This window comes from Myotis brandtii, unplaced genomic scaffold, assembly GCF_000412655.1.
Source record: "Myotis brandtii unplaced genomic scaffold, ASM41265v1 scaffold643, whole genome shotgun sequence".
Classification (NCBI taxonomy): Eukaryota; Metazoa; Chordata; class Mammalia; order Chiroptera; family Vespertilionidae; genus Myotis; species Myotis brandtii.
This window is the reverse complement of record NW_005370478.1, coordinates 132,936-147,843: the sequence shown is the minus strand read 5'-3', so window position 1 is coordinate 147,843 and position 14,908 is coordinate 132,936. Positions and strand designations below refer to the sequence as shown.

The 14,908-nt window shown below is 42.0% G+C and overlaps 1 protein-coding gene across 8 annotated transcripts in view; it reads right to left on the bottom strand.

The window, feature by feature from the left end:
• PIP5K1A (phosphatidylinositol-4-phosphate 5-kinase, type I, alpha) overlaps nt 1-14,908 on the bottom strand; it is a 38,344-nt gene that overhangs the window by 3,103 nt on the left and 20,333 nt on the right. For 5 of the 8 annotated variants that reach the window (XM_005880588.2, XM_014528629.1, XM_014528630.1 and 2 more), the window contains 10 exons: nt 12,988-13,118; nt 12,214-12,331; nt 11,896-12,048; nt 10,549-10,848; nt 7,734-7,939; nt 6,276-6,359; nt 5,248-5,296; nt 4,960-5,044; nt 3,696-3,842; nt 3,371-3,500 (listed from right to left, as the gene is read on the bottom strand). In XM_005880588.2, coding sequence (XP_005880650.1) covers nt 3,371-3,500; nt 3,696-3,842; nt 4,960-5,044; nt 5,248-5,296; nt 6,276-6,359; nt 7,734-7,939; nt 10,549-10,848; nt 11,896-12,048; nt 12,214-12,331; nt 12,988-13,118 — 1,403 coding nt within the window. The remainder of the gene's footprint in view (nt 1-3,370; nt 3,501-3,695; nt 3,843-4,959; nt 5,045-5,247; nt 5,297-6,275; nt 6,360-7,733; nt 7,940-10,548; nt 10,849-11,895; nt 12,049-12,213; nt 12,332-12,987; nt 13,119-14,908) is intronic. The other 3 variants (XM_014528632.1, XM_014528633.1, XM_014528634.1) reach the window with 2 other exon arrangements.

Sequence of the window (14,908 nt, the reverse complement as noted above, 5' to 3'; positions counted from 1 at the left end):
TCTCATCGATGTTTCTGACTCTCTATCTCTCTCCCTTCCTCTCTGTAAAAAATCAATAAAATATATTTAAAAAAAAAATGAGACAATAAATGTTTGTTGTTTTTAGCTGCTAAGTTTTGGGGTAATTTGTCATAAACAATAGATAATAATATAACAAGAAATGAAGTGCTGCTGTAAGAAAAATCTAAAATGTGGAAGTGGCTTTGGAAGAAGGAAGTGAGCTTCAAGGAGAGTTTTAGTGAAAGTTTAAAAGTGCCCTAAATATACTATAGAATTTTGGACTTCAAGTGGGTTGCCAATGAGAGCTGAAAGTGAGGAAAAAAACTCGTATTAGAAAATGAAAGGGGAACCTTATAATATAGTGGAACAAAGTTTAGCAACAATGTCATCTGCAGTTATACGTAAAGTAGAATATATGCCTAATACTGGATGATCCTGTTATGGAGATTTCTAAAGCATAGTGCTATCTGATTTCTCCTCCTCCTTTTTTTTTTTTTGTTAATCCTCACTCGAGGAATTTTTCCATTGCTTTTTAGAGACAGTGGAAGAGTGGAAGGGAGGGAGGGAGGGAAGAAGGGAGACATGGATTGGAGACACGAGCCTTGAGCCCCAACTGGGGCAAGGGATCAAACCTGCAACCCAGGTACATGCTTTCGACCGGGAATCAAACCTGAGACCCTTCCATGTGCGGGCTGACGCTCTAACCACTGGAAAATACTGGCCAGGGCCTGATTTCTTCTTAATGCTTATGGTAAAATATGAGAGAAGAATAATAACTTAAGGGAAGGATTATTAAACAAAACGAAGCCAGGACTTGACAATAGTTTTGAAAAGTCTGAGCCTCTCTAGATAGTAAACACTGCTAAAATTCAGAAGCGTCTACAGCCCTGCACAGTGTGATCAGTGGTAGAGTGTCAGCCTGTGCACAGAGGGGTTACAGGTTCAATCCCCAGCCCCTGGTTGCCTGGGGAGCATGGAGGAGGCAAACAATTGACCGATGTCTGTCTCTCTCTCCCCTTTTCCCTTTCTCCCTTCTACTGTCTCTAAAAATCAATGGAAAAAATATCCTCCAGTGAGGATTAAAAACAAAAAAAGTAAAGAAATGGCTTCAGAGTAAAGCTAAAATCCAATATCAGGAAAAAGTGGTCTAAAGTTGAAGCCATGGGTATGGACTATAAAATAATTTTTTAATTTATTTATTTTTAATCCTCACCCAATGATATGTTTTTATTGACTTCAGAGAGAGAGAGAGAGACGGGGAGAGAGAGAGAGAGAGAGAAACACTGATGTTAAAAATATTGATTGTACTTTTAGCAATAATAAAAAAAAAAAATTGATTGGTTGCCTCCAATACAGGCCCCAACCAGGTATGTGCGCTGGCGGAAATCGAACCTGTGACCCCTGCAGTGCACAGGATGCTCCAACCAACTGAGCCACACCAACCAGGGCTGTAAAATGTTTTTTTAAGACCACAGAAAAATCAAAGTTGATATTTCAGAGCACTATTCAGTCATAAATAAGAGTATGCGCCTTACAGATCCTCTCAACAACAGGATCTCTACGAAGCAAAGGGCTTATCTGGCTGGTGTGGCTCAGTGGTTGAGTGTCAACCTATGAACCAGGAGGTCATGGTTCAATTCCCAGTCAGGGCACATACCCAGGTTGCAGGCTAGATCCCCAGGATGGAGACTGATCAATGATTTTTTTCTCTTCATCACTGATGTTTCTATCTCTCTCTCTCTCTCTCTCTCTCTCTCTCCCCCTTCCTCTCTGAAATCCATTAATATATATATGCATATATATATATAAAAGAAGGTACTTGTAGTTGAGGTTTTTGTCCAATGGAGTAAACCCAAATGACATTCACAGGAAGTCCACCAAATCTTTGAGAGAATTATCAGTAGAAACATCACCAGCTTAGACTGAAAAGAACAAAAGCAATGCAAAATGAAAAAGGACCACTGGATCCCCCAAATTCTACTGGCAAGAAGGAGGCTGAGAAAATTACTCAGCTGCAAACACAGTCTAGTGTTTAGGAAGACTCAGAAGGCAAAACCGAGAGTCCAAAAGACAGAGCTGAGAGTCATGGAGAATTATTCCCATGCTGAGACCTGATAAAGAAACTCCAATATTTGCTGTATTTTAGGTAGCTATGGATCGATTCCCCTGTGCCTCAAATTTGCAATCTTTTTGTACAGGAATGTGTATAGGGGTTATCTAACGTCTGTCTCACCACTGTACAGTGGGCGGGTGGTGAGAAGATAGCTTGTCTCTTTATTTCACAGGCCCACAGATTGGGAGGATCAGCACTGAAGGAGCAATACCTGGGAAGCTCACTCAAACATGGAGCGAATTTGGATAACAAAATACTGGACTGTGAGCTGATGCTATAATGGGATGAAACTTTAGGAGACCAGGAGGGGGAATGAATTTTGCACATGGAGGGATGTGAGTCACTAGAGATCAGAGGGCGGACTATAATAGCGACAATTAAGATGGCTCCCAGTGAGTCCTGCCTTCCTGGTATTCACACCCTTGTGTTATCCTTTCCTCGAGCATGGGTTAGATTTAGTGAACAGCATGGAGTACAGGTAGTAGGATGTCAATTCTGAGATTAGATGACAGAAAGAATGTGGCTTCTGCTTACGCGCATGCACTCTGAGGGAAGCCAGATATCTGAGTTGTCCTATGGAGATGCCCATGTGACAAAGAACTGAGGGAGGCCCTAGCCAACAGCCAGCAAGGAACTGAGGCTCAGTCCAGCAACCCACAAAGAACTGAATCCTGCCCAAAACCATATAAATGAACTTGGAAATGAGCCTTCAGAAGAGGCCCTAGCCCTAGCCAACAGCTTGACCACCTCATGAAAGACCTTTACCCAGAGGACACAGCTAAGCTGCACCTCAATTCCAGACCCACAGAAACTGTAACATATATTTTTTAATTTTAAGCCACTATGTTTTGGGATAATTTATTATGTTGTAACAGATAATTAACACACCAGGTAACAAAACTGAAAGACAATCTTTACACTAGATTATTCTGAAAGATTGTTCACTGTCTAGGAATCTCTCCAACCTTCCATCCTACGCAGAGAACTCACTTATCTCACCAGGAGATGCAGGGCTCGCTGGGGTATTTTTACTGATTATCAGAAAAGCCTGCACACAAGCTTTCCCCACCCACAAAGGTACAGAGATGTTGGCACACCTTTTAAACCCTAAAGATGAACACTAAGGAAGGTGAACCTGAAAAAGTCTAGTGAAGAACAGAAGACAGTGATCTCTGGAAAAAACAGTTACGGAAGTTCCTAAGGACCTAAAGAGAGAGAGAGAGAGAAGATTACAGAGAAAGGGGCCAAGGAACCAACCTTGTAGACAACATTTGCAAAGTCTCTCCAACTACAGGTGAAAAACAGGGGTCAGGAATAGTCGAGACCTCACTGATTTTCTCCAAAGGTGGAGTCTGAGGTAAAACATCAGGACGACCGAAGTGGACGCCTGGAAAAAAGAAAGGGGAAGAAAATCAATAAATAAAAAAGAAGAAAAAATGGGGTGGGGGAAACACAGGGAAAATTATGTAGCAACTTGGCTTTTCCTGGACAGGAATAGGAAGCAAAGGTCCTAAGCAAATAAGGACTCAGAAGGAAGGGAAGGAGTGCCCAATCACATGGGAACCCCAGCCCTGGCGCTGACCTGGCTCCACTTCCGCCTTTGTTGTCACTTGTGCCTTGTGTTCCCCAGAGACCGGTGGCTGGTAAGTAATGCAGGAGTTGCCGCTGGGGCCTCCTCGCCGAGAGAAAGATGAGCCAGACCGAAACTTTTTGGAAGGAGAGGGCTTCACTTCAAAAGGGAAAGAGAGAGCCTACTTAGCACCCCCTCAGAAACCATCACCAAGACAAGGTACAAACTGCTAGCACCCCCAACACAAACACAAAGTTGTTTTTCTGCAAAGCAGGAAGAAGGGTTAATATCAACAAAGACGGGCTCTACGAACTACTTTTTAGAGGAAGGGGCATCTCAGTTCACTTCACTTTGGAAACAAGAGGGGAACCTAGAAAAAGGAGACACATACATCTCTCACCCCCTCCTACAAGCGACCTCAATGGCTTAGCTTCCACCTGATGAGATGTTCTCTATTCCAGTGGTCGCCAACCGGTGGTCCGTGAGGTCCGAAGGTTGGCGACAGCTGCTCTATTCCATAACGCCATTCTTTAATAGTATCCTTCAGTTAAAGCTGACAAAGATGACCCTTTCACTCTATATCCTTGAAGTACTTATGCACACGGCACTATGACGACACTTTACACACTTGTCTATACATCCCTTTGAGAAGACTGTAAAAGGATTTTCCCATATTTCTTAAGACTGTGTGGCAGACTAGGTCCCCTGACTCACTGAGGGATGCCTGTGATGAGGAGATGGGAAGGAGGAGGTGGAATTTATCAGTGGCAGCAGCATGAAAGGTTTGGAAAGAAGAACATTGGTACTTTCCTATCAAAAAAGTTGAGGGAAGCTAAGAACACCCGCTAAGCGACATCAGGAAATGCTTCAACCATTTGAACCCAGTCTGAGAACTCCTTGGCGTTAAATTTATAAACAGAAAATAGAACACTGGTAATATCCTTGCCTACTTCTGTCCATAAAAGTCTGACTCTGCCTAGCTCGGCCTGTGACATGGATCCTACACCCACACTACATATTTTTTGAAATCCCGCCAATTTCCCCAAAAAATGCCCCTCACCTCAATGACACATGTAGGGAGAGCCAGGGGGAAAGCAGCGAGCAACTTGGAAACGACTGGAACAGACAGAGTGACTGACATAAAGACAGGCAGCAGCTATCATGGAATGTGGGTAGAGCAGGAGAAGCCTCTGGCTTTGGCAGTTCCCTGACAGGTGTCCTGCCCCTCATCTCTTGAAGGGAGCCATTGGGGGTTCATCTGGTAGAAGCCACTTACAGGGGATCTTCTTGAACACTGTGTTGCACATGAAGCGCTGGAATCGTTCAGCGTAGAAGCCTGGGCGATGCACCGATACGGTGTCCTGCAGAGCAGAAGAGAGGGCTGCAGAGTTAAGAGATGGAGGAGGTCCAGAAAAAGAACCTCTAGTCCAAGGGCCACTTTCCCTAGGCTGAGACCCTAGTAGAAGGGTAAAACCCACAAACAAAATGAGATAATAAGAAACTGAGGGGGGCGAATCAGAAGTGAGGGAGGCAGAAGGACAGCTTCTAGCTAATTGCTACTCACCCCATCATGTACCAGTGCTTTCCAAGAGTGCTCCAACTTCTTAACAAACCTGCCAAAGAAAATGTGTATTATGTGTACATGACCTTATACTTTTTTATTTTAGGGAGTTAGAGTCAATGGTAATAGAAAAACTTAAAAAGACAGAGGCTGGGGAAGCACTCCCACTAATATACTGGCTTTCCAAAGTATAGACACAGTAGTACTTATTCAGTATGGAGAGCAAAGATGTTTCTAGGTAGGTCAATTATCCTAAGAGAAAGGGTAGTTAATATGTCTCTGGCAAGTCAGGGACAAGAATATTTATTGTAAAAGAACAGCTAGAAGAATAGATGGGCAAGCCTCTGAGAGAGGAGTTAAAATTGGATAATATTCTGAGTCTGCAAACCAAGCACTGTCCAGTCCTTTTTAGTACCTGAAACCTTACAGGAGCAAAACTGGGGTCTTGTACAGGGTGTCCCAAAAAAATGTATGTACACTTTAACAGCTGATAGCTCAATTTTGAAAATGAAATGTACTTTAATAAACACTGCCTTTATAATTATTCAAAATATGTGTATATATACATTTTTGGACACCCTATATTTCTAGTGCTTCCCTCACCATCACTTCACTGCCTCTTAGTTCCACGGACCAATTAATAGTTTTCACAGAACACAGTGACCCTCTGTGGGTCATGGAAAAGGGGAACATGTTTCCTGCTGTCACCCAATGTGAAGTATGACTCACCTCACAGGTTTTTCAGAGAGTCAGACAAATGGTATATGTTACCCTGGTGCTGCCCAGAACTGACTCAGCTTTCCACAGAGGGGCATGTTATGTTCGGGAAGGTGGTGGGTAAAGAAGTCAAAAGACAGGCAAAGATCAAAAAGATAAATCACTGCGTGACACCCAATGATACAAGCAGCCAGATTATAACTCGCTGCTCTTGTATCAGGAAGAGTTCAGTGACAAACCCATCTTCTTCAAGAGAAATGAGGGGTTATCTGCATCCACTTTGCCCCCTAATTTGGAATTCTTATGTTTCTCACCTGTATGACTGCAGAATGTCAATGATCCCGATATAAAGCAGCAGCCTTTCCCCTTTACTATTCCGGGCAGGGATGCCACCCATACTGAGGAAGACAAAAGGTAAAGAGAAAGACAATCTTTTGGCTAGCAGGTAACTAAACAAAATGGTCCCATCTTCCATAAACTGAGAAAGAGTAAGAGACTTCCTCTGACCCGACCACTCTGGAGTATGTATTATAACCTCATCCTCTCCAAATCTCGCTAGCCTGCCTCTCCCACCCCAATTCCACCAAAGAGAATCTGAAATCACCTACTTAGCAATTTGGGGAATATTTACCCAATTAACTCTAAACTCCTTCCATCAGTACTTTCATAGTTAAATCTATGCCCACTAAGACACTCTTCTTGAGTCATATTAAAGGATACCTTAAAACCGAAACCAACTAAAAAACATCTCTGGTCCCTTCAGTAACTACACATCCTTGATAGATACATTATGATAAGATAGATGGAAATAAGTCTGTAATAAATTGCTTTTTATGAAATTCTAATATCATTTGCAGACGTCTAAGACTCTGAATGATCTTTTAAAAACAAGTCTTTTAATTTTGAATAGCTTTCCTTCCCAAGTGTATTACAAATCCCAAATTTAAGATACCATCCTTTCCTTATAGGCTCTTAAGAAAGCTTATTCTAGGCCCTGGCTAGGTAGCTCAGTTGGTTAAAGCATAATCCCAATACGCCAAGGTTCGATCCCTGGTAGGGCACATGTAAGAATCCAACAGTGAATACATGAATAAGTGGAACAACAAATTGATGTCTTTCTCTCCTTTTCTTTCTTTAAAATTGATAAATTTTAAGAAATATATGTTTTTATTGATTTTAGAGAAGAAGGGAGAGGGAGGGAGGGAGAGAGAGAAAGAGAGAGAGAGAGAGAAACACTGATCAGCTGCCTCCCGCATACCCCCTACAGGGGATGAAGATTGCAACCTGGGCATGTGCCCTGACCAGGAATGGAACCAGCAACCTCTTGGTGCATAGGACAACACCCAACCAACTGAGCCACGGGCCAGGGCTAAAATCAATAAATTAAAAAAAAAAAATAGCCCTAGCTGGTTTGGCTCAGTGTATAGAGCGACGGCCTACCGACTGAAGGGTCCAGGTTAGATTCTCAGTCAAGGGCATATGCCCGGGTTGTGGGCTGGATCCACAGTTGGGGGTATGCAGGAGGCAGCCAACCAGTGATTCTCTCTCACCATTGATGTTTCTATCTCTCCCTCTCCCTTCCTCTCTGAAATCAATAAAAATATATTTAAAAAAATTAAAAACAGAAAGCTCATTCTATAGTCTGTAAGCATTAACATTGTTGGCTTAACTGCTGAATCAAGGCTACTCCTTCGCAGAAGCTGCGTCCCTTCCTGCAGAAGAAATGCTATTAGCCTATGCTCTCCTTTCCTGATGACCCTGAGCCCACTCACTGGTCTTCAGTCTCCATGGTGCCGCCTCGCCGAGCCTCGCCCTGGATAGATTCCATGGCTGTGGAATAGAGAGCCTTTTGGGGAGCTGGTTTGCGTGTATCAATTGAGTATAGTGTTTCATGGGCTGAGGGTTCTCGTTGTGCGTGATCTATGTTATGGATTGACATCAGGAGGCTATAGTCCATTATCTTGAAACTCTGCAGCACCTAATGGGAGGAAATAACATGATCTGAGCCTTGGGTGGCATGAGAAGTTTTTTCAGGACCTCACAGCTTTTCTGGTCCAATTATTCTTGATAGTGAACCTCTAGGGCTAACCACAGAATTATCCTTTTCTTCTCCTAGTCCTTGGAGAAAAGCTATCAGCCTCCTCTTGGCTGCTCTTCATTTGTATCCCCTCAGCTTTCTTTCATTTGAGTAAACACAAAATAGGCAACTGCCTAGCTCACAAGATACCCTTTGTCCTTTCCTTTTTTCTCTTCACAAAAACATCATTACATTCTCAAGGGAATAAGAAATACATATCTGTGCTGTAAAGAATCCACAAGGAGGGTCTGGTAAAAGTATACTTTGTGAAAGAGCAGATCTGTTGCAAGACCTACTACAATCAGCTTCAATTCAGTTCAATATTTACTGAATACCTACCATCTATAGGCACTGTGCTTACTAATGGGGAATACAAAGATACTTAAGAGAGTTTCTGTCCTCTAGAATGTTATAATCTAGGAAGAGAAACAAAAGTGAAAATAAATACAGTCTAATGTGTACAATGGAAGTGCTTACATAATTGAGGAGCAGTCTACAGGTCAGGAAGTAATACATACATAGAGTTATGAAAGATAAATTACAGAGAAAATAAGTCTAAGTACATAAAGGAAAGAATATTTCAAGGTCTGGAGGCATGAAACAGCATGTTATGTACAGGGAGGTATAATTTGGTATTTCTAAAACATAAAATACAAAGGCGAGGTGAGGCAGATTAGAGAGGCTGGCAGGGGTAAGACAATGACAGGTCTGATATGTTGCATTAAGGAGCTTGGATCATATCCTATAGTTCTCACCACTCGTCCTCTACCCAGAACAGGGTGAAAAAGGGTTTATTCCCACCAGTCCAAGAGCTCACTTTGGTGCTGTACCTCAACCACTTAGGTAGGTGAATGGAGTAAGAGATGAAGAGAACAGGATTGACTCTTATGTATAGTTTGAAAAAAACATTTGTTTCACTATGTTCCTAGTCCTTACAACCAAAGGAGTCAAACTAAAATAGGCATTATCCTGAAATAGATGCAGAATAAGCAAAGCCAGTTAGAGAAAAAAATACCAGAGATGTAGAAAAATCAATAGGGAAAGATGTCACCAAAAGAAGATATGTTAAAAAAGTGGAAATAGTTAACTGTCAAATGCTTCAGAAAATTCAACAAAACCTAGAAGTCCTTTCTATTTGGCATTTCTGTAGTCAATGGGGAGAGTGGTTCAACTGAAGTGATGAGAACAAAAGCCAGGACACAGTGAGTTGAGGCAGAAATAGGAAAAGAGAAAGAAAAAGAAGAAATATAAGCATCATTAAATGCAGACATTGAAAAAAATCCTCCTAATTTTAAGATAGAAGTAAGCTTGTTTGTGTGTAGAAAGAAAATATTCAGTAGAGGCTGAAGCCAAAGGTGGAAAAGGAAGCAAGTTATGAAGCATGATCTTAAAGAAATAGGAGGAAATGGATCTAGAGGACAAAAGGGGTTGACCTGGAATAAGCCACCAAGTTGGTTAAGAAAGGAGATTAAGGGTGGTTTATAAATTAGTGATGGGGCAGGACAAAGGGATGGAATGGAATAGGAAGTTGAGGTGGTTTCTTGAGAAACAAGGCTGGGGGATGGAAGTTAAAAAGTGGTTTGACAAACATACAAAGAAACAAAAACAAACTCATAGATACAGCAAGGTGGTTACCAGCAGGAAAGGGGTTGAGAGGGAGAGCAAAGAAGGGAAAGGGGTCAGATACACGGTGACAGGAGGAGACTAGCTTCAGGTAGTAAGCACATAATAGACTGCATAGATGTCGTATTATAAAGTTATACATCTGAAATTTATATTCTATTATTAACTGTTACCCCAATAAATTTAATTTGTTTTAAATGACAAAAATAGTGGGTTAGTCTGGCTGATGTGGCTCAGTGGTTGAGCACTGACCTATGAACCAGGCTCTCATGGTTTGATTCCTGGTTTCAGGCTAGATCCCCAGTAGGGGACGTGCAGGAGGCAGCCAATCTATGATTCTCTTTCATCATTGATGTTTCTATCTCTCTCTCCCTCTCACTTCCTCTCTGAAATCAATAAAAATATATATTTTTAAAAGGTGATTTGAAGAGAGTGCCAATTATCTGAACTCTCTGAGAGAAACAGAAAATGGATTGATGAGGGAAACTGAAGGCCCAGGTGGAGATGGATATCATACATCTACAGAGATGCCAGTACACACAGCTGTGTGAGAATAGCCAGCTTCCAAGATATAAATTTAGATTTGGCAGGCAGGACCAAGATCTGAGGAATGATGGTGCTGGTATGAAAATAAGACTGTATGATTATGAAGCCCAGGGTAGATAGAGAAGGAAATAAAGCCAGATGGGGGAGGAGACACAGAGAGGAAGTAAAAATGTAAAGGCTTAACAATGATCTAGTGTAAAAATTATTTTAAATGAAGCCTGGGAAATATGAAGTGAAGGAACACTCAAATCTCCCATAGATTTGAAGCCCAAGGACAACCACGCTGTTTTAGTGATTGAGATTTTTGGTGTCTGTGAGAGAAGGGAATCTGACATACTCACCAAACAGTCACGCTGCAGGGTCTTACAGAGAGCATTGTACATATCAGCATCCAAAAAGAGACCATCAGGGATGTCTTGTAAGAAGTCCAGGTCTTTAAGGGTGGGGAGAGGCTTTTCTCGCTCTTTTTGGGAAGCCCGTCGTTTGTAGGTTGAGCCCTTGAGGTCATATTTGATATGCATCTTAACTGACCGTGGTAAGAGGTTATTCATTACCACAATTCGAATATTCTTACCACCTGCCTGCACACAGTACAGTCCATAGAATTTAGGCAGCAAAGTCCGAGGGTTCTGGTTGAGGTTCTAAGGGCGCGAAAACAAAAAGTAGGAGAGTAACTTAGCTGACTTTCAGTGAAATTCAAGGGCAAAAGCTGCCATCCACCTTCATTCATCTATTACTTGGGATTCAAGTACAATCTGTCTGCCCATAACCAAACACCATATACCATATTTGTTTGAAATTTCCCAATGCATTTAATGATGGGATCACCACCAAGCTGAGCCACAGACTCTCCAATATAGTAATCAGTTAGGATACTGAATGTTTGATGAGTATATTCCTTTAAGAGAGGTTTAAGAGAAGACAGCATTGAAAAAGTCTTAACTCTTAGCCCTTGGTATAGTATATTCTTGTGTATGATGAGAGGCAAAGGAGAGTCTCCTAATTTCTCCAGAATCCCCAAGAGCAGTCAGTCGAGTAAGATCAGATAGAGTACTGTCAAGGGACGTAAACAACCCCATTCTCTAATGTAGGAGCTGAGCTAAGAATAGAAAGCAAAATCATCATTGCATCCTTTAAAAAATTTTTTTAAAACATTATTTTATTTATTTATTTTGAGAGAGAGAGAAATATTTGTTGTTACAGTTTGTCCCAGTTATTTATGCATTCATTGGTTGATTCTTGTATGTGCCCTGATTTGGGGATAGAACCTTCAACCTTGACATATTAGTACGACACTCTAAGCAACTGAGCTACCTGGCCAGGGCCATCATTAAATCTTGCCTTTGGATAGGACAGTCCAAGCCAAATAACACTTAAAATAGGACAGCCTGGCTGGCATGGCTCAGTGGTGGAGCGTCAACCTGTGAACCAGAAGGTCACAGTTTAATTCCGGGTCAGGGCACATGCCCGGGTTAGGAGCTTGATCCCCAGTGTGGGGCGTGCAGGAGGCAGCCGATTAATGATTATCTCATCTGTGATGTTTCTATATCTCTCCCTTCCTCTCTGAAATCAATAATAATATATGTTTAAAAGTGCTGACATTGTTTTGCCCCACAGAAGACAGCCTCCCCAGCCTTGTCCAGGAGTAAAGAGGGCAGCACAGGTAGCCATGCTCCTCTTCCCCTCACCATGTAGTATCCTGGAAGCAGCTTCTGTAGAAACTCCGCCTCTTTATGCTGGACTGTTTTAATGATGAATTCGTCATCACTGGACACGTAGAAGAGGGAACCACTAGCCCCAGAATTGCAGAGTTCAATCAGCGGCTCACTGCAGAGGGAATACTGAGCCCCAGAGAGAAGAGAACAAGAAGTTCAGAAATACCAGGACCTGCCCAACCAGAAATCAACTGCAGATGAAATTCTGTACCAAAAGAAAACTAGAGTAAGACTATGGAGTGAGGGGGCTCCAATATAGGAGTCACAGGGTCATGAGATGCGGAAGCTTACCAAGTAATCATCAGGCCGGATACCAAATAATTCTCGAAAGTAGCGGAAAGCAACAGGTGCGTAGGTTTTGAACCGAAAGTCATTGTAGTGATGAGCAGGGGTCAGGTTGCTCCCTTCACTGTAGGGTTAAATAGAAGAAGCCATAAATTACCAGTCCCTGTTATCCAGGGAGTCCACCCTGGGAGTCACCCAGAGGCAGAGTCAATACATCCCTTCTGATAGAACCAGAGGGATTAGATGAGTCCATTACTTAGTGGGACAAAAGCACAACATGGGATGCTAGCCCGTTTGGCTTAGTGGATAGAGCATCGGCCTGCGGACCGAAGGGTCCCAGGTTAGATTCCAGTAAAGGACGCATGTTGGGGTTGCAGGCTTGGTCCCAGTGTGGGGCATGCAGGAGGCAGCTGATCAGTGATCCTCTCTCATCACTGATGTTTCTATTTTTCTCTCTCCCTCTCCCTTCCTTTCTGAAATCAGTAATTTAAAAAAAATGTGTTTTTTTAAAAAAGCACAATATGGGGATGAAAACATGAGCACATGCATGGAATTGTTTTTTTTTGTTTTTTAGGGCTCATTCTTTAGGCCAGAGGCTCATGGAAACATCCAAAGGACAGCATCTATTCTCCACATTCTAGTGTCCCATATCACCCTGATTAAAATCAGGTTAAGAATTGGACACATGCCTAAATTAGACCCAAACCCCTAAAAGTGGCCTGAGGTTAATATGAAAAGGCACACTTTCCAGGACATTGTCCTGAACATTAACCTCTTTACCTGGGGAAGAAGATACTCTCCACCACGTAAAAGTCTTGCATGAGGACATCCCGCTCTGGTTTGGTACTCAGACTCCCTACAGTGTGAGTAATGCCTAACTGAATGGCACCTTTCAAGGCTGATGAGGTTGTCTGAAAACAGAAAGGAAATAAGGGCAAAATTTCTAGGATTAAATCTGATCATAGCAGTAAAAACTCAGGAGGGAGAGCCAGAAGGAGCACTTAAAGCAAACGCCCTTCTAAGTAGTTCATCCTAGCCCAGTTTCCCCATCCCCATGTTTTACATTGCAGTTTAGCTTGGCAAAGAATGGAAGGGCCTAAAGATACAGAGTAGCAAAGGTGGGACTGTCCTAGCCAGCCTAAGCTAGGCAAGATGTTCCCTCCTCTCCATATTTATATTTGGAAGATACATTGTATTGAGAGAACAATCTTAGGTCTCACTCCAAAAGTTCCTTCCCCCAGAGTATCTGGGGCCCTCCAAACATTTTATTCATCTGATATAGGATGCAGTTAAAATTAACTAATATTCTGGTTATCTACCCAGCTATAGAAGCCTCAGTCCTCTAAGGCAGGGCTTGATTGGTGTTCTGAGGACAATAGAGTGGCAAAAAACAGCAACAAAAAATTCCTAACTGAAAAAGCCTGGAAAAACTCAATTTTAAATCTAAAAACTTCTCAGAAATTATCACACTATGGTTAAAACACAAATGCAAGAGCCCCACTCTTACAATCTAGGATTCCAATCCCATGGAAAAATATCACATCACCTACATATGTGCTGTCCAGTACAGTAGCCTCTAGCCACACATGGCTATTTAATTTTAAGTTAATTAAAAATTTGCTTCTTCAGTCTTACTAGCCACATTCAAGTATGACTAGTGGCTACCATAATGGGTAACAAACAGTACATTTCAATCACTATAGGAAGTACTATTAGACAGTTTTGTTCTACATCATTTTCCTCATCCCTAACTCTCACCAGATATTACTTTTGTATTTCTACTTAGTCCTCACTGGGCATTAAAATTATAACTGGCATTTTTAAGTGTCTGCCTCTCTAATTAGACTAGAAACTCACTCTTTTGTCTCAATGTTCAGCATATAAAAAGAGCTCAATAAATGTCTGTTAAGTTAACATGGGCCTCAGTACCCATTCCTAGGGAGTCAGGTCCCTGATTGAAAATGAGTCAGTCTACCTCTATTACTTGGGACAAATGCAATAAAGGCAGAGAACAGACACAAGAATATTGTATGTGAGCCAGAAACAGAACTCCAAGAAATCTGCATGCCCTATATCAGACAAGGCACAGCTGCTAAATGGGAGGTTGAATACTGTCCCTTGGGGAGGGCTAGGCATCTCCAAATTAGTCCAGAACCGAAGACCTGAGATCACCCCAAGATGCTTTTCTCCAGTTTTCCCTTCATCAGTTCAATTTTCTATTCTTAGCTAGTACTACTATCTTTCCAATCCATTAGAAAGCTCAAAAAGCAGGTGTTCTAGGCCCTCTTCACCAACTGAAACTACATTCTTTAAAAAAACACATGCCCTGACCAGTGTGGCTCAGTAGGTTGGAGCTTGGTTCCATACACAGAAAGGTTGTGGGTTCGATGCCTACAGGAGGCAACTGATCAATGTTTCTCTCTCACACTGATGTTTCTCTCTCCCCCTCGCTTTCTCCCTCTCTCTTCTTCTCGCTCTAAAATCAATAAAAACATCCTCGGGTGAGGATTAAAAAAATAAAAATTAAGGTGAAGAAAATCTTTAAAAAGCACACTGTTAAGAAGAAACAAAAGAAAACACTGACCCAATGTCAGTCTGTATCACCAGGCTGGGGGAGATATGGCCTTGATTTTATGTACATCCAGCACCAGAGGAAAGATCAAAAGACTTAAAGAGACATGATTCCGCCCAGCTGGCGTGG